We start from the raw sequence: 20,750 nt of genomic DNA on the forward strand, positions 1-20,750 counted from the left end.
TGGAAAATTCGATAAAAACAGACATTAGCATGCTGAGAGGGGATCTGGGAAGCCTTCTGGAAAGAGTAGAAAAAACGGAAAAAACAGCAGAGGACCAAAGACAAGAGTTGGAAACCCTCAAACAGCAAATTAAAACAATACAACAAACCCAGAAGGAAATCCCTTATAAACTGGAAGATCAGGAGAACAGAAGTAGAAGACAGAATATAAGGCTACGATCAGTCCCAGAAAAGGAGGGAGAAGATCTGAGGAAAATGAGTTCAATGGTGCTGGGCCCCCTTATAGATAAAGGGGGAGAGGAACCCCTAAGAATAGAAAGAATACATCGAGTTGGACACCGGCGAAACTCAGCAGAGAGACCATGGGACATTGTTATCAAATTCAGATTTTATGAAGATAAACTGGAGATTTGGAAGAAACTAAGAGGAAAAGAGGGGGGGGGGGAGGGGTGGATTGGGGAGGGATGGGGAGAGAGGGGGGAGGAGGAAAGGGATGGAGGGGGGACATATTGTGCAAAAACTATGATAAAACAGGAATAACTCGATATAGGCTAGAGGAACAAAAGCAGGTAGGAATAGAGGGAAAATGACAACACTTAAATTCTTATCCTACAATGTAAAGGGATTAAATTCACCTTCGAAAAGACACAAAATCTTAAAGGAACTGCAGGCTTATGGGGCAGAGGTGGTGTCCCTACAGGAGACCCATTTGACATATGACTCAAATATTAGATTATGGTCGAGAGAGTTCCCGAATTGGTACTATGGGGATGCAATATCAAAAAGAGCAAGGGGAGTGGCGATAGGGCTGGCAAAAGGGGTACATTTTAAATTAGGAGGTATGATGCAGGACCCAGAAGGGAGATTCCTGTTTCTTAAAGGTACACTCGGGGAGACAGAATACACCCTAGCGAAAATATAAACGCCCCCAATAAAAATCCAACAAAATTCCTGAAGACTACATTGGAGAAACTAATGGACTTCAGGAGTGGGGGGTTAGTAGTAATGGGAGACCTTAATATGTGTCTAGACCCAGAGGTTGATAGTACGTCCGGGGCACAGGGGACGAAAAACGGTCAGCTGAGGAAGATAAAACAGGAAATATATAAAAACCAACTAGTAGATATATGGAGGATTATGAACGGTAAAGCACGAGATTACACGTTTTACTCCCCTGTGCACCGGACGTATTCTAGGATCGACTATATATTAGTGGACCACAGACTTTTGGATAGGATAGTAGGCTCAAAAATAGGAATTATTACACTATCAGATCACGCCCCTATAGAGATGGAGATGCAAATTACCAGGGTCCAGGGACAACAGTCATCGTGGAGAATAAATGAAGATCTACTGCAAAATGAAGATACCGCAAATAAGATAGAGAGAGAGCTAAAACACTACTTTGCAACAAATGAAACAGGGGACATCTCTGAGTCAGTGATATGGGAAGCACATAAAGCCTATATAAGGGGAATAATAATACAAGAAGGAGCTAGGAGAAAGAAAGGAAAAATAAAATGGGAAATCTTACAACAGAAATATTTAATTTAGAACAAGAACATAACATAGAGGACACATAGAGGACACCACCAAGCAACATATTTAACGCTGGTGAATAAACGCGAAGAACTAAAAAAGCTGATGGAGCAAGAAACAAAAGAAAAATTCTATAAAATAGCTAAAGAAAGATACCAGTGGGGAAATAAGGCGGGAAAACATCTAGCCAGAATGCTCAGGAAAAAAAAAGGTTTACATTTTATAGGTAAGATACAAACTAAACAAGGAAAGATGGTTTATGAAACTAAAGAGATAGGTGAAGTATTCAAAAACTACTATAGTGAATTGTATACGGAGGAGATGAGCGGGGGTCAGAGAAGTGAAAATACTAAAAGCAGGAAGATAAATGAATTTTTAAAGCAAGCCAAACTACCTAAGATTACGGAAAATCTTAGAGAGTCCCTAGAGAAACCAATTACAGAAGAGGAGATAGCTAGAGCATTAGCGGACACTGCACAGGGGAAAAGTCCAGGCCCGGATGGATTTACGATATACTACTACAAGAAATTTAAAGATATACTAATACCTAAGATGTGTAAATATATGAATGGGTTAGGAAGAGATTTTGAACTAAGTAGGGAGGCGCTTTTCGCCACAATCACTGTGATTCCACAGTGATTGTGGAAGAGGCTAAGGATGAGACCCTATGCTCTAGCTATAGACCGATATTGTTACTAAACGTAGACACAAAAATATACGCAAAGGTCTTAGCTATGAGGATGAAAGAACTAATGAATATGGTAGTCCATCCGGACCAAGTGGGCTTTATAACAGGAAGAGAGGGAAGAGACAAGGGGGTGAGAACCCTACTACTGCTCCAGAAGAGAAGGGAGGAGGGACCCCCAGGCCTACTTCTGTCGAGTGACACCGAAAAGGCATTCGACAGGGTAGACTGGGGGTTCCTGTTTCAAACCTTAGAAATAATAGGAGTGGGTCCAAGGATGATAGGACGGATTAAAACACTATATAGAAAACCCAAGGCAGCTATTAAGATCAACAGATCCCTGTCAACACCCTTTGAGATCAAGAGGGGAACAAGACAGGGATGTCCCCTGTCTCCCCTTTTTTTGTACTGGCCCTAGAACCTCTTCTTGCAACAATTAGAAACAACCCCGACATTGAGGGATTCAAGGTAGGAGAAGAAGAGCACAAGTTGGCCGCATTCGCGGATGACGTACTCTTCTACATAAGTAACCCCGGGAATACAATGCCAAGATTGATCAAAACATTAAAACAATATGGTGAAATAACAAATTTTAAGATTAATATGGGGAAATCTGAAATTTTTAATATAAAAGTAGAGGAGGAAAAGTTGAAGAGGGATTTCCAGTTCCGCTGGAAAAAAGAGATAAAGTATCTGGGAATAAGGCTTGCTAACTCCCCGGAGAAGATATATAAGAAAAACTATCTCCCCCTATTGGAGGAGATAAAGAGGGAGGGAAAAAAACTTCAGATAAAACCACTTTCTTGGATGGGGCGTATTAATGCCATAAAAATGATCCTCCTTCCAAAGATCACGTACAAATTCCAAATGTTACCAATCAAATTACCACCGGAATATATTAGATAGTTAAAATCAATAATATCTAACATCATATGGAAAAACAAAAAATCAAGAATATCGTTAAAGATCTTAAAACAAGATAAAGATAAAGGGGGTCTTGCGGTTCCTGATATCCTAAAATACCACAAAGCAATAATTTTATCAAGAGCGATAGAATGGGCTAGGGATAACCAAGAAAAAATATGGGTAAACATAGAAAAATTTTATAGTAAAACACGTTTAGGATCTATTATTTGGAATCCTCCGAATCACAGAATAGTAGACGAGAATACACATTGTTTGACACGGGTAGTCTTAAAGACATGGGATGTAGTATATAAGCAATTGGATAAGGTTTATAATTCTCCCTTGATTGAATTAAGGGAAAACGAATATTTTGCATCAGGGAAAATAAGTATAGGTGGGAATTGGATAAAAAAAGATAAAGTACAACTTAGAGAAATATTAAAAAAGGGGAAAATAGTCACATTTCAAGAGTTGAAACAAAACACAGACACACGGGTGATAGATGCATGGAGGTACATGCAATTAGACCTCTTCGTGAAGAGCCTACCCCAACCAATAAGATCAGGAGAAAAACTGACAGCTCTAGAAAAACTATGTCTTTCAGAAAACACAAAAAATATTATATCAAAGTTATATAAATTGTTATTGAAAGAAGAAGAAGAAGAAGAAGAAGCAGAGGTACCTACATTCATTAAAAAATGGGAAAAGAAACTAGGAACACAAAAAAATATAAGCACTATTAGAAAAATGTTAGTCCTAGCCCACAGCTCAGCAGCAGATATAAAAACAGCTGAGATGAATTATAAATGCTTGGCGAGTTGGTACGCAACCCCAGATAAGACTTGTAAATTCCAAGAAGGGAAATCGGCAGATTGTTGGCGGGGTTGTGGAGGAGTGGGCACAATGGCCCACCTATGGTGGAATTGTCCGATTATCGAAAAATTCTGGAAAAAAATCTTGGTAATGATTAAAGAGATTACTAAAATTGAGGTAAAAGAAGACCCATGGATAGTTCTCTTCCACGGCATAGAAGGGAATGTGAAACAATATAGAGTGTCTCTGGTCCCACACTTACTAAATACAACAAAAAGATTAATCCCTAAAAATTGGTGGGGAAAAGAAAGCCCCGAGATATGGGACTGGATAAATGCCGTGGTGGAGACCTATACCATGGAGCAGATCCATTACAATAAAGAAGAAAAGAGAGAAGTGGACAAGTGAAAGTGTTGGAAGGAGTTTAAAAAATCCTGGAGTTATGCAGAAAAAATTAGGATTTAAACTAGCTACCAAGGGAAACATAGGTATTGCACACGGGGTGGGGAGGGGGATTTATATGTATACATATATATATTTGTTAGAAAACTGAGAGACTTATAAATAAAGATAACATTTTAGAGAGCCAAAGGGGGAGGGGAATTAAGCGCTGGGCCCGGCCAGGTTTTATGATCTTTTCATTATCCCCTTGTAAACCCCTTTGTATTTGAAATGAAATATATGCCACGGTGATGAAAAGATGAGAAGAGACATTTAAAAAAAAAAAAAAAAAAAGAAATGCCGGGTGTGCTCCAGTGGAGGAATTAGAAGAGGCACCACGTATTATTGTCCCGACTGTCCTTCCCAACCAGGCCTCTGTATAGGTGAATGTTTCCGCCATTACCATACTTCTCTACATTATTAGGGAAGTATGGTAAACGTAATTCTCATTTCCTGTCATTTTCCTCCACACCCCTTATGCCACTGCACTGAAATGTACATACCTCTGCCTTCTCCGGAACCGACCCTGGCCTGTTATAGGACCAAGCTTCTGCCTAACGCTAAACATACCTCTGCCTTCTCCGGAACCGACCCTGGCCTGTTATAGGACCAAGCTTCTGCCTAACGCTAAGCATACTTCTGCCTTCTCTGGAACTGACCCTGGCCTGTTATACGACCACGCTTCTGCCCAACGCTAAGCTGTACCTACCTCTGCCTGCTCTGGAACTGACCCTGGACTGTTATATGATCACGCTTCTGTCTAACGCTAAACTGTACCTACCTCTGCCTGCTCTGGAACTGACCCTGGACTGTTTGACCACGTTTTTTGCCTGCCTCTTGGATTGATCTTTTACCCTGCTATGCTAGTGGGAACACAGGGGTCTCACATATGCGAGGGGCTCCAGAATTGTTTTTCTGGATGAAGAAAACTGATTTTTTAGTTTTCTCATTCCCGGATTAGGGTCTGGAGACTCGGAGGCTTCAAAGAGATTTGGGTGGGAGAAGCCTCTACCCCTGTCCCCATTCTTTCCTGGCCTGCTACTTGGACCATGTTCCTGCTTACTACCAGGACCAATATTTTGGCACTGCTGGCAATGTCTCTACTTGCACTGACCCCGCACTGTATATGGACAGTATCTCTGCCTGTACTGACTATGGACAGTATTCCTGCCTGCTGCCTGGACAATTCCATTCACTGTCGCTGACCATGTCCCTGCCTGCTGCCTGGATCAGAGCTCTCCTCCTGTGGACAATTGCACTACTAAAATCACAGGTAATCTTTTGTTTACCCTTTATTCAGCAGAATGTATTTTAGGGTGTAATTCTTGGTATGTACATGCTGTGTTAAAAATATGAAGGGCCTTCAAAAATGTGATAGATTGTAAGGAAATTGGTGCTTCTTGGATGTTGGGCCTCTATGTGGCCAGGCTGTGTAAAAGTCTCACACATGTGGTATCGCCATACTCAGGAGGAATATAAGAATATATTTTGGGGTGTCATTTTTGCTATGTACATGCTATGTGTTGGAAACATCTTATAAATGGACAACTTTGTTTAATAAAAATGTGTTTTCATTTTTTTTCCACATTTTCCAAAAACTTCTGGAAAAAAAGGAACCATTCCAAAGACTCATTATGCCTCATAGATTATATGTTGGGGTGTTTGCTTTCCAAAATGGGGTCACTTTGTGGGCGTTTCCATTGTCCTGGTGCTCCAGGGCCTTCAAAAGTGTAATTGGTGATGTGATGAGTCCCATAAGTGCAGTTCAAGCTGGTGCGGTGGCTAGCAAAAGTAGTGCCTCGTAGCCACCAAGAATTCGAACACAGGCCTGTAGAGCCCATAGTGCCCTTCCTGATGCGCTTGCAAATCCTAATTGGCAGCCCACCACTTCTGCAGCACCTGTACTTCCCCCATTCACTGGCCAACCCAGAATTCAGGTGGAAACAGCAGATTTTACTTCCTTTGACTTTTATGAGATGTTTTTCACTGAAAATCTGTACAGATCTATTGTGGACCAAAGCAATTTATATGCTGGACAATTTATCACCGCAAATCCAAATTTGACCCTTGCCAGAGAATTTAATTTTAACCTATAACGGTTCCCGAGTTTAAGACATTTCTGGGCCTATCCCTCCTTATGGGGATTACTAAAAAGAGTGAGTTGCGGTCATATTGGTCCACTGACCCAATTTACCATATGCCCGTGTTCTCTGCTGCCATGACCAGGAATCAATACTGGCAAATCTTGCGGTTCATGCACTTCAACGACAATGAACTCTGTCGTCCTTGGGGTGACCCGGAATATGATCGGCTCCACAAAATTCAGCCCCTCGTAAACCACTTGAACCAACAATTTGCAGCCTTGTTTATTCCCGATCAATATGTCTGCATTGACGAGTCCCTGATTACATTTTCTGGCCACCTGGTGTTCAAACAGTTTCTCCTCAGCAAGTATGCCAGATATAGGGTCAAGATGTGACTCTGTTACGGCAACATGCTATACATATAGTTTCCCGGTTTACAGACTACATAGTGAACAGCGGCAAGACTGTTTGGAACTTGATGTCACCCTTGTTCAGAAATGGGTACCATTTATACGTAAACAATTTTTATACAAACGTGCCACTTTTTAGACACCTCTTTCAGTTACAAATTGGTGCATGGGGCACCGTGCAATCTAATCACCGGGGCTTCGCCCAATGATTTGTAGATACCCGACTTAGACTGGGGAGAGAGCCTGCTTGAGGTCCAATGAATTGCTTGCAGTGAGATGGAAGGACAAAAGGAATGTTTTCGTTCTGTCTTCCATTCACGCAGACACGGCAGTCCAAATTACAACGGCGACTGGAGTTGTTGAGAAGCCCCTCTGTGTCCACGAATACAACCTTAAAATGGGAGGGGTGGACTTCAATGACCAGAGGATAGCGCTGTACTAAGCTGCCTGTAAGGCCAGACGCTGGTACAAAAAAGTGTCTGTATACTTAAGCGTTAAACAGATCCAATTGGAATATGTGCTATACAAAGCATCTAGATGAACTGGATCCTTACTAAAACTCCAGGAAGAGATCAACACAGCCCTTCTGTTTCCAGAAGGTGCTGTGGCCCAACTTACCAATCCAAATGCAGTGAGCCAGCTGCATGAGAGGCATTTCCCGGTACCCCCACCCAAAGAGCCCCCCAAAGCAGATGTTGTGTCTGTAGAAAACACGGACATAGGCGTGACACCCTCTATTGTCCCTCCTGTCCTGACCAGCCTGGTCTCTGCATCAAGGACTGTTTCCGTCGCTACCACACACTAGTGGAGAATTAGCATAGGGTACAGCACGGCACAGTCCTAGGGCACACTATTACACTAGGTCCCGAAAGATGAGATGGCCATCGCATTTTGAGAGATCCTAAGCTGGAATGTTCAAAGTTATAATAAAAGTGTAAAAAAAAAGGGAAAAAACCCATAAAAAAGCCAAAAATAGTTGTTGTTTTGGTCATGAAGGGGGTAAAACCTTCTGGGGCTGAAGTGGTCAATGTACTTGTGTCAGGACCTGGATCACTTGCTGGTGGCACTGCGCTTCCCAAAGTGGAAAGTTGTAGTTCCGATGTCCACCAGCAGGCATCTCCTAGCAACCAGCAGATCTCAGTAAACAGTCTCTTCCTGATGTTGGTTGCTTTAAGGGTATTTATTGAGAAATCTGGGGTCTAAAAGACCCCAAATCCCTCCTCTACCCTTAAAAACAAAAGATCCCCCCCCCCCAATTTTTTTTTATCCTTTTGCTTTGAGAAAAAATAACATGTTTACATGGCTCGAGAACCAGAAGTGATGTCGTGGCGTCACTCCAGTCCTCCAAGGGCATAGAGAAGAGTGGTGGCCATCTTGCCATCGCTTTTCTCTATGGCAAGACACTGCCGACACCGAATGGTCCCCGGGCTTAGCGGTCGATAACGTAAGCCTGGGAACCACCGGGCACCTCTCGATTCTAAAAGTGAACCTGCGTTTCCGCAGGGACCACTTTTTCTGAAAGACCGCCGCCTAAGGGAAAAGAAAATACCGGGGCTATGGAATCTAGCTGCAGCCATAAACCCGGTATTTAACGTCAAATAATGACATATTTTCCCAGTTAGGCGGTGGGCAAGATAAGTCAACAGAGCAACATAATCTCCAGCAATCCATTTACAAAGCAATTTTAACAATTTAAACACAAGGTTTTGTCATTGCTTTTTCTAGCAAGATCCAAAAACAAGCAACTTTATAATGTAGTGTTAGGATTTGCATCAAAAAATTAAGAAAACATATTGCAGATTACTTTTTTTCTGCTTTCATAGCACTTTCGCCCATCGAAAATACCAATAAAATCACTGAAAATGCCCTCATTTTCCAAACACAAAAGGATCCAGCTCTTTTTGGAACAGGTGAAAAAAGACCTCTCCAAAATCAACTGGAATTACAAGGGACATGACAACCTTACTAAAGAGGAAAGAAAAGCTCTGAGAGAGTTGGAGGAAGCCTCTGATATTGTGATAAAAGGGAGTGATAAACGTGGTAACACCGTACTCCTATCCAGCACTATGTATGAGAATCAATCTTTATGCCTCCTTAGGGATGAAACCACATATCATAGGCTACCTACAAATCCTTTTTCTCAAATTGTTGTCAATCTTAATTTTAAACTTTACATGGCCCTGGAAGAATGTCTTATTACACGCAAAGAATTTAGGTATCTCAGTGTTCAGGAATTCAATACCCCCACCTTTTATACAATACCCAAACTCCACAAATCCATGACAGACCCCCCAGGGAGACCTATAGTTTCGGCTATACAAGGTCCCCTTGAGAGGATAGGCAAATATGTAGATGCCCTTATTAAAGAACTAGTATGCGAACTTCCCTCATATGTACAAGACACACGTGATGTCCTGGGGAAACTGGGGGATATCCGCGTACCAGAGGGTGTGCTTCTTGTTGGAATTGATGTGGAATCATTGTATACATCAATACCGCACACGTGGGGTCTTAAAGCGACACAACATTTTTTGGACAATAAATTTCCATTTCAGGCCACTCAAAATGAGTTCATCATAGACCTCTTACAGTTTATGCTGGATAACAACTGTTTCCAGTTTCTGGGGGTCTACTATAGACAAATCAGGGGCACCTCCATGGGGGCTCCATGGGCCCCATCATATGCATGTCTACATTTGGGGTTGTGGGAGCTGGAATGTGTGTATCCCTCGTTGATGTACCTTGGCCACTGTCTACTGTGGCTAAGGTACATCGACGATGTGATCATGCTATGGAACGGTACGTCTGAGGACCTTGTCACCTTTATGGAAGAATTAAACAGAAATGATAGGAACATCAGATTGACCTATACCTACAATTCTGAGACTTTGTCCTTCCTTGATCTTTTCATTAATATTGAGGGAGGCAAACTTCAGACTAGGACATTTAGAAAAGACACGGCAGCTAACACACTGCTTTTGGCCTTAAGCCACCATCCCAGATCCCTCATACAGGGCATCCCGGTTGGCCAGTTCCTCAGGGCTAGAAGGAACTGCTCGGGTGAGAGAGACTTCCACACTGAGATACAGGACCTTTATGGGAGATTTCGGGATCGTGGATATTCTTACAAATCCATAAGAAAAGCTAAAAAAAGAGCTTTAGAGTCCAATAGATAGTCCCTTCTAACAAAAAACACAATGAGTAAGCCAGGTAATGTAAATTCGGCCCCAATTAGGATCATCACTAGGTATGGGGCACAGTGGGAACAAACCAGGAAGGTACTAAGCTATCACTGGCACATACTGTCTGAGGCCCCAATTATAGGAGACATTGTAGGTGATAGACCACTCCTTACAGCTAGGAGGGCAAGGAACCTTAAAGACTGTTTGGTCCATTCTGAGTACAGTAGACCTCAAAGACGAGACTGGCTTACTTTTCTCCCACCCCTAAAAGGCATGTACCCATGTGGTAGGTGCCATATCTGTAAGTATGTTGATAGGACGGACATGTTCACCAGTACCGATGGTCATAGACAATTTAAGATCAAGAACTTCATTAATTGTTCTACAACACGCGTAATATATATGTTGACCTGTCCATGTGGACTAATCTATGTCGGTAAGACTAAGAGACAGCTCAAGACTAGAATTGGTGAACATGTCCAGAGTATTATCAATAAAGAGGACGATCGTCCCCTCTCATTACATTTTCTGAAGGTACACGATGGTGAACCAAGTGGACTCAAATGTAAGGGCATTTACAAATTGAACTTGCCAACTAGAAGGGGGGATTATGATAGGATTCTGTATCAAAAAGAGAAGATGTGGATCTTCTATTTAAAAAGCTTGCAGCCTTTTGGCTTAAATAATGAATTTAATCTTTCGGTATTCTTGGAACGTTAACCGGACATCTTCTCATGTAGATATCTATTATACATTATAGATTATAGAAATTTGCATGTGTTCATCATACATGGGATGTTTATGCATATATCTCCTATATAGGCTGCTATCGCTCAACAACAGTGACAGATCTTCTGATCTATAGAGGAAATTACAGATACACTTCTGTTATTAAAACATCTATTTGGTCCGTGGTTTGTTCGCACCTATACTGGTTTTTAAATTTTGCACTTGTGGTGAACGACGTAGTGATGGGTGTTCAGGTGTGGATGGTTTTAATTGTTAATTGTTGTCAATAGTTTGCCTATTTAAAGCACGTATCCTGACCCAGCACGCATGCTCTGAGGAAACCTGTGAACAGGTGAAACGCGTAAGCATCCTGCCACTACGTGAGTAGTGGCTGGGACCTCTGGATGCCCACCTAAAGCCTGGAACCACCCCTGTATATCTCCACCTTTTGGATTGACCATAACCGCTAATTCAACAGAGATCCTCTCTTCCCACTGTCCTCCGAAAGTGGCTTGTTACATCATCGTTGATATAGCCTCTGGACACTGCCTAGTCGGCTGACTTTGAACCTTGCGACCTACCGTATACTTCATCTGGAGGAACCAAGACCGCTGGGAGTGCACGGTTCCCAAGGCGGTTTTGTGATTAGCAAGGAGACGGTAGCAGCACGAGACATATGTGGATTGAGAGTCAACTAGATCCAGACGCTTAAACGGTGAGTGATCAATATATGTTACTATATGGAAAACATCAGTGGACTCTAATCCGACAGGTCACAAATCGCTGACTCCCGTATTTAACAGTGATACATTGTATGGATGTCGGTTTACAACTGATATATCTAGGTCGATCCTACGGGTGGACTTCTCGCCTATTAATGCAGACTTAATACAGACAGTCGTTATGATCATAAGCCCATGGACTTTTAGTCTATTTTCAAAGCATTTGAGCAGCTTTGGCTAAAATTCATCCAATTGACCCGGGTCTAAGACTATTGTCTGTATGTGTATGCAAGATGAGTGATTGAGAGAAGTGTGTGTATAAGGCACGGTGGCCACCCATGTTCCCTGTAAGACGTCTGTCTTATTTTTATCATTGGCTGGAGGGAGGAATAGTCTTTTTTCAATTGTAGTAACTTTGTAGTTAAATTGTTTATATATGTAATTTTATACTTAAGGGTTTTTTCAATAAAGATAATCAACACAATATATCAGTGGGTCCTCATTGAAGAACTGCTGTCTGGAACCTTTTTTCCAATATTTTTTTGTATACTGCTTTGTAGTTATTTTGTGTGCACTGAAAAGACCCATAAGGCAACCAGAAACAGTATAGTTGACAATTAAACATTTAACATCTTACCAATAATTATACCTCATTGAATTAGGTTTAAAAAATTCTGAAAAAGACATACCTGTGTCATATCGATGCATTGTATTTACAGCCCCAGTTTCAGTCATTCCACCAAAGATATAAATACGTTTTTCCCAGGATAGTGCAGAGTGGGCAGCACAGGCAGGAGGTACATCTCCATTTACCTTCAGTTCTTCCCACTTCATTGTATCTGAAGAAGAACATAGAACAACCATTTCCCTATAGTTTAGTCAGCTCATCTACTTCACAGTTCATTGCCAGACACACTTCTTCCCTAAACAACCAAAGGTTCAGCATAAGATACAATAGACATTTGTAAAAACCACGCTGTAACTATGTACATATATAAATATAGTAATATTTCTGAACCTATATATGGACTAGTTTAATATCCAAATCCTTAATATTTGAAATCACCAAATCATTAAAATTAATAATGTAAAAGTTACAAAATCTTTACAGCTTACTGTTCTACTCTGTTGAGCATACATCCTTCATTAAATCTATTACCTTACAGTGTATTTTGCGGATTCTTGCAGAAATGTGAGGGTATTCCTAAATCTGCTTCATTAGAACTTTTGCAAGAGGTAGTTGAATTTATAATATTATGTCAAAAGGGGCATTAATAAGCACTAGCAAAATTTAGGGTGTTTGGGCCACTTCGGTTGAACTAGCCAGTTAGGTGCTGCCCCAGATGGGAGGGCAGGAGTAATGCCTTTCCCGGTTCTTTGGTTTTGGCGGGTTTTCACTGGTGATATAAAAAGAGACTGTGGTGAGGAACAGAGCACTGAGAGAGTACTCTTCCATGGGAGAGTACTCTTCTCCCATTCTCCTGAACTTATACTTAAAATAAGGATGTGGATGTGACTTGAATGCTACCTTAGGGAGGGAGTAAACCCACGGGGTCTGCGTGTACAGATCTTTCCCTCATTCAAGGTGATGGACGCCACCTCGACCAATGGGAAAGGAATTTGACTCAATGCTCTGCAAAAATGATGGATATGCAAAGGGATAAAAATAAGAAAGATCTATCAGATATAGACAAGGAGATTGAGACTCTACGAGCCAATGGCAATCAATTTCTCCAAAATCTAGAGTTCAAAAAGAAGGAACATTTGGAAAACTACAATAGGAATCTAGTAGTTAGAAAGGACCAGAAGTTCTATAAGGATAAACTTGTATTTATGGGCGGTTATGCCTATGGATGGCAAAATGGTTCAAATGGGAATAGAATGTAAACCGTATAGACAGAATTATAATCGAGAAATCCCCATGTACAAATCTGAATCTAATCTTTCTATGTCATCTTCTGTTTCTTCTCAGGGATCTAATACTACAACGCAGAAAGGAAAAGCTGGAAGGGGACGAGCACGTAAACGTGGTAATGGTGGTGGGTACAAATGTGGAACAAACAAAAAATGTATTGTTTCACCTCATGAACCCTCTCCAGGCTCCAAGAATAATATGAACCTAGAGACGCCCTCTAGTGCACGTGGTGAACAGATGATGGGGACTAGGGATGAGCCCGCAGTTCGAGTTGAACGTCGGGTGTTCGTTTGTTCTAAAACAAACCGAATATATGGGGCATTCCCAGAAAATTTGAGCGCCGCAGAATGCCCCATAATGCACTGCGAGATTCGCAGTGCATTGCTGTATGTATAATGACTGACCTGCATGCTTTGGCCAATCACAGCGTGCTATGCTGAGAGAGCCATAATCGGCCAAAAGCAGGGTGCCTTTGGCCAATCATGGCTCAGGGGGACCAAGTCCACGCCCCACACTATACAAGACTGCTTACAGAACGGCCGTGTGTAGTGATGTTGGCGTGGACAGAGAGATAGCTTAAGTTAGATCAAGGGTCTTCAAACTATGGCCCTCCAGTTGTTCAAGAACTACAATTCCCATCATGCCTAGCCATGTCTGTGAATGTCAGAGTTTTACAACGCCTCATGGGATGTGTAGTTCCGCAACAGCTGGAGGGCCGTAGTTTGAAGATCCCTGAGTTAGATTAACCACTTGCCTACTAGGCACTTACACCCTTCCTGCCCAGGCCATTTTTCAGCTTTCAGTGCTGTCGCATTTTGAATGACAATTGCACGGTCATGCTACACTGTACCCAAATGAAGTTTTTATAATTCTCTTCACAACACATAGAGCTTTCTTTTGGTGATATTTAATCACTGTTTGGTTTTTAATTTTTTTACAAAAAAAAAAAGACCAAATTTAGAAAAATATTTTTTTTTACTTAGTTTCTGTCAGTAAATTTTATAATTTTTCTCTTTCACTGATGTGCGCTGATGAAGTGGCACTTATGGGCACTGATGAGGCGGAACTTATGGGCACAGATTAGGTGGCACTGATAAGGAGGCACTAATATGCCGCACTTATGGCCACTGATAGGTGGCACTGATATGTGGCACTGATGGGCACTAATAGGTGGCACTGATGGGCACTGATAGGCGGCACGGATAGGCGGTACTGATTCGCATTGATGGACAGCAATGATAGGCAGCACTGACTGACATCACTAATGGGCACTGATTGGTGGCACTTGTGGGCAGTGGTGGGCACTGATTGCTGGCACTGGTGGGCACTGATTGGTGACACTGTTGGCGCTATAATGTAATCAGGGCACTGATGATCAGTGCCCTGATTACATGTTTTGTTGCCCCCTGCAAGGAGATGCCGCTGATCGGCCCTCTTCGCCACACACTCTGTCAGTGTGAGGCGAGGAGCGCCAATTACTGGCATCTCCGTGTTTACATGTGACCGGCTGTGATTGGACACAGCTGATCACATGGTTAAAGAGCCGCGGACGTGAGAGTGGCTGTTCTGGGACATCATCATATGACGGCGTCTCAGAACAAGAGAGACGCACCGCAGTATTTGAATATATATATATATAAAGTCAGTCTAGTGTGTATAGTATATATATATATATATATATATATATATATATATATATATACACACACACACTCTGCTGCATTTAGCATAGACTATATATTCAGTGTTTACTCTATATGCAGTCAGTGCAGGCAGTGTATTAATATATAAATATATATATATATATATATATATATATATACACACACACATATACTCTATATCCAGTGTAGCCCATATCTGTTTTTAATACACTTCAGGCGGTGTATTAATATAGAAAGAGAGAAAAGTATTGTTGCGCTACTAAAAAAAATTTTTCTCTTAAAAGTGTAAATCAGCAGCCAGCATCACCAGTACGATAACCGTATACAAAATGTGATAAATAAATAAATGCAGCGCTAAGTGTCATTAACAATGCGTTTTTCTGTGGTTAAACAAACGTATAATCAAACATGCGTTTTCAGTGATTATACAAACATATAATCAAACATATCACCTTCATAGGTAATAAGGATGTTCATCCGAAAAAATGTGATGGTGATTCAAAAAATATATAAGTGAAAATAAACAACAAATTATAAGTGCAGTGTCTACACACATGAATCATCTAATTAGAATAATATATATCACCCTACATCACAGCAGTGTATAGTGGTATATAAAGGAATAAAGTCCATACATAAAAAACTCTAGCGATAACGCTGTGCAAACTGTGGCACTGATGAGATCCCGTAGTGATTGTTACATCTGGTGGGCAATCTTCCTGCATACAGATTTCATATAGAAATAGTAAGGTGGATGCGCTTACCAGAAGGGATGGACACTCTCACCGTACGGCGGGGTGTCATAAGGGCTTGTGGATCCAGATGATCCTATGGGTGTTCACTGGAAACTCGGTGAGGCGTGCCAATGGACAGTACTGGAAATTGCATACACAGCGACTTCAGAGACAAGACAGACTGTAGGTCATCGGATGGATGGATTCACCTCTCCCAATACGCTGGTGGCCGAAAGGATATAGTTCTCACCACATCACAATGTCATCCACATAGGGAAAAAAAGGGAATCTCCACATGGTGCATAAACCGATAAAAGCAGGTTTATTTGAATACAGAGTTTGAGGCTGAATGAAAAGTTGCAGGTACCGTGACCTTGGTCTTGGAGGAAGGACCTGTAAGGTCTAATCCAGCTTCTCCAACATACAGTGTCTTGAAAAAGTATTCATACCCCTTGAAATTTTCCACATTTTGTCATGGTCATGTTACAACCAAAAACGTAAATGTATTTTATTTGGATTTTATGTGATAGACCAACACAAAGTGGCACATTATTGTGAAGTGAAAGGAAAATGATAAATGGTTTTCAATTTTTTTACAAATAAATATGTGAAAAGTGTGGCGCGCATTTGTATTCAGCCCCCTTTACTCTGATACCCCTAACTAAAATCTAGTGGAACCAATTGCCTTCAGAAGTCACCTAATTAGTAAATAGCGTCCACCTGGCTGTAATTTCATCTCAGTATAAATACAGCTGCTCTGTGAAGCCCTTAGAGGTTTTTTAGAGAACCTTAATGAACAAACAGCATCATGAAGTGCAAGGAACACACTAGGCAGGTCAGGGATAAAGTTGTGGAGAAGTTTAAAGCAGGGCTAGGTTATAAAAAAATATCTCAAGCTTTGAACATCTCATGGAGCACTGTTCAATCCATCATCCGAAAATGGAAAGAGTATGGCACAACTGCAAACCTACCAAGACATGGCTGTCCACCTAAACTGGCAGGCCGGACAAGGAGAGCATTAATTAGAGAAGCAGCCAAGTGGCCCATGTTAACTCTGGAGGAGCTGCAGAGATCCACAGCTCAGGTAGGAGAATCTGTCCACAGGACAACTATTAGTCGTGCACTCCACAAATGTGGCCTTTATGGAAGAGTGGTAAGAAGAAAGCCATTGTTGAAAGAAAGCCATAAGAAGTCCGGTTTGCAGTTTGCAAGAAGCCATGTGGGGAACACAGGAAACACGTGGAAGAAGGCGCTCTGGTCAGATGAGACCAAAATTTAACTTTTTGGCCTAAAAGCAAAATGCTATGTGTGGCAGAAAGCTAACACTGCACATCACCCTGAACCCACCATCCCCACCGTGAAACATGGTGGTGGCAGCATCATGTTGTGAGGATGGTTTTCTGCAGCAGGGACAGGGAAGCTGGTCAGAGTTGATGGGAAGATGATGGCGCCAAATACAGGGCAATCTTAGAAGAAAACCTGTTAGAGTCTGCAAAAGACTCAAGACTGGGGCAGAGGTTCACCTTCCAGCAGGGCAACAACCCTAAATATACAGCCAGAGCTACAATGGAATGGTTTAGATCAAAGCATATTCATGTGTTAGAATGGCCCAGTCAAAGTCCAGACCCAAATCCAATTGATAATCTGTGGCAAGACTTTAAAATTGCTGTTCACAGACGCTCTCCATCCAATCTGACAGAGCTTGAGCAATTTTGCAAAGAATGAATACAAATGCATGCCACACTTTTCAGATATTTATTTGTAAAAAAGATTTTAAACCATTTATTTTCTTTCCACTTCACAATTATGTGCCACTTTGAGTTGGTCTATCACATAAAATCCATTTACGTTTTTGGTTGTGACATGAAAAAATGTGGAAAATGTCAAGGGGTGTGAAAACTTTTTCAAGGCACTATAGGTTAGACACTCCTTTTTTACTGGACGGGTAGGGCAAACGGACAACATGTGTCCTTTAAGTCCACAATACAGACATAGGCCCAATGAGCATCTCCTTTGTCCCTCTGTTTCAGTCAGGTAGAGATGGCTGATGTCCCTGGGCTCTATAGGTGTCATGGATTCAACAGAAGATTCAGGTTTATACTTGGGTGTTTTCTGGAAGTTAGGAGGCAACCCATACACTGACCGAGGCTGCCTGCGAGTCCGTGACTTCTCCTGACACCTTTCATAGTAGCGGACATCCTGACAGGCACACAGCTTTATTGGTTTTTCAAGGTCATCTGGAAAATCCTGAGGCCCCTTTCACATGGATGGATAGAATGGTGCTTTTAGCTGCGGATTTTCTAATTTTCTACCGCAGCTAAAAGCACACAATGCTTTCCTATGGCCCCATTCACACACTGCGTTTAGCTGCGAATTAGATACATGCGGTTCCGTGCGGATAGAAAAAATAGAATTGACTGCGTCCAGGAGCGATTTAGCGCAGCTATCCGCACATAACTGCAGGTAATCGCAGTGCACTGTGTCAGCTGCAGATAACAGCGCCGAGCTACTCATCAGGAAAGGAAAAATGATTTTTCCTTTCCCAATGAGCGACAAGCACGGGGATCTGACTCGGATCCCCGCCAATGCCCGGCACTGTTTGGTATGAATCTTGAGGGGGAACTCCACTCCAAATTTTAAATAAAAAACGGTGTGGGTTCCCCCCCAGTGGCATACCAGGCCCTTAGGTCTGGTATGGATTTTAAGAGGAACCCCCTATGCCAAAAAAACGGCGTGGGGTCCTCCCCAAAATCCATACCAGACCCTTATCCGAGCACGCAGCCCTGTCGGTCAGGAAAGGGGGTGGGGACGGGCGAGTGCCCCCCCTCCTGAGCCGTACCAGGCCACATGCCCTCAACATGGGGGGGGTGGGTGCTTTGGGGGAGGGGGCGCCCTGCGCCCCCCCACCCGAAAGCACCTTGTCCCCATGTTGATGAGGACAAGGGCCTCTTCCCAACAACCCTGGCTGTTGGTTGTCGGGGTCTGCGGGCGGGGGGCTTATCGGAATCCGGGAGCCCCCTTTAATAAGGGAGCCCCCAGATCCCGGCCCCCCACCCTATGTGAATGAGTATGGGGTACATGGTACCCCTACCCATTCACCTAGGGAAAAAGTGTCAATAAAAAAAAACAAACTAGACAGTTTTTTAAAGTAATTTATTAGACAGCTCCGGGGGTCTTCTTCCGGCTTCTGGAGTCTTCTTCCGACTTCGGGGGTCTCTCCGGTATCACCTCCAAATTTTTTAGGCAGAGGAAGTTTTGGAGGCACTAAAGAGGCAGCTTGGACTGGAGCCAGAGCAGGAGTCTGAACTGATTCAATGGACGCACTTCATGGTTATCAAGCAAATGTCCCTGAGGCAAAATAGCCTAATCCACCACAGCTGGGTCCACTGTCATTCTGGCCCATTTATTATGTAAGGTACCTGTTGAAAGGTTTAGCCCAGAGTGGAGCTTTGGCTGGGAGTTGAAGCGTTAGCGTAGTCAGGCAGGCCGGGTCAGCAACAATTCTTGACAACAAGGTACAAAGTCAGAATCCAGAAGTGTGGTTGGGGACAGGCAGGGTCATACACAGACTGGCAGAGTAAGGCAAAATCATCAGGCAAAGAAAGTAGTCCAGGAATCAGGCAGAGTTCAAAGTCCAGAAGTTCAGCACTTCAGTAGTTCAGCATACAAACACACACAGGGAAACAGATCCAACAAATGGGCATGGAGCACAGGGAGTCCTCCAATTTAAAGGCTGACCTGATTACAGATTATCTGCAGCTGGAAGACAGGTGAAGCCAAAGAGTCTCAGGGGTAGAAGTACCAAACAGAGTGTATGCTGCAGAGACTTAGACCCCCCCCCAGGCAGAGTAGACAGAGCTGTAGCACAGAACTGTAATGTCCCAGATTCAAAACCAGGCAGGCACATGACACCCGAAAGTTAACTGAAGAACAGTTTTGGTGCAAGTGTACACTGTGTTTGTTCATCTCTAACAGAGGAGGCCTGCCTGAAGGTGGCGTATTCCCCCACAGCCATCTTAGCCTTGTCCCAGGGCATTGATGAAAACAGCACAAAGCAAATGTACTCTCATATGTGTGGCCCTGTACAAAGTGCCTAGTGTAGCCTAGAAGAACCCACTCGGGGTAGGGCTCTCATGTGACCCTTACTTGGTGCCCAAATGAGAAGGGAAACATGGAGGAGGTAACCAACTAACCCCAACTACTACCCACCCTACAAGGGCACATGACATGGGTGAGGAACGGGCAGAAAGAGTATACTCCTCTCTCTATAAGGGAGGAAAAATGTGTGTACACCAATCAGCCATAACATTATGGTGACTGTCAGAGGTTACCTGGTTGGGCGTCGTTGCGCACCGGGGCGCGTTGGTGCGCGCGTTCCTGTGGGTGCTCGGGCGCCTGCCTCTATGGGCACTGGTGTTGGTGATCCGGCTGGCCATGGTGTACGTGGTGGTGCCCAGGCGCGCGCGTTCGCGTTATCGCGCGTCCACCTATGGGCGCAGTTATGCGTGTGCCTGGTGGTACTGGTGTGCGCGCCGCTGTCCGGGGACGCGCTTGGGCAGGTGCGGGTGCTCGGGCGCCTGTGCGTACCGGCGCGCACACGTGCCCGGTGTTTGGTGCCAATCAGCCTATTTAGGCTTCCCTCTCTCTCTGCTCGGTGCTGCCTGATCAACAGCTCATGTGCCTAGTTCCCATTACCTGCTCCTTGTTCCTGTGTTCTGATCTGTTGATGACCCGGCTTGCCTTTTGGACTCTCCTGACTTCCGCCTGCATCTGACCCTGATTTGTTTGACGCCGCTTCTGCCTGCTCCTCCTGTACCTCCGCTGCCCGCCTGTTGCCGAACCCTGCCTGTGTATGACCAGCATGTAGCTCCTGCTCAGCATCTATTGCCTGTGCTTCTGACTACCATCTGCTGTTTGAGGACTTCCG

At 43.1% G+C, this 20,750-nt stretch overlaps 1 protein-coding gene across 1 annotated transcript in view; it reads right to left on the reverse strand.

The window, feature by feature from the left end:
• RABEPK (Rab9 effector protein with kelch motifs) overlaps positions 1 to 20,750 on the reverse strand; it is a gene marked incomplete in the record, with an annotated part of 524,880 nt that overhangs the window by 87,099 nt on the left and 417,031 nt on the right. The window contains 1 exon segment of the mRNA XM_073600345.1: positions 12,200 to 12,349. Coding sequence (XP_073456446.1) covers positions 12,200 to 12,349 — 150 coding nt within the window.

Source organism: Aquarana catesbeiana, linkage group LG09 (assembly GCF_042186555.1).
Source record: "Aquarana catesbeiana isolate 2022-GZ linkage group LG09, ASM4218655v1, whole genome shotgun sequence".
Taxonomy (NCBI): domain Eukaryota; kingdom Metazoa; phylum Chordata; class Amphibia; order Anura; family Ranidae; genus Aquarana; species Aquarana catesbeiana.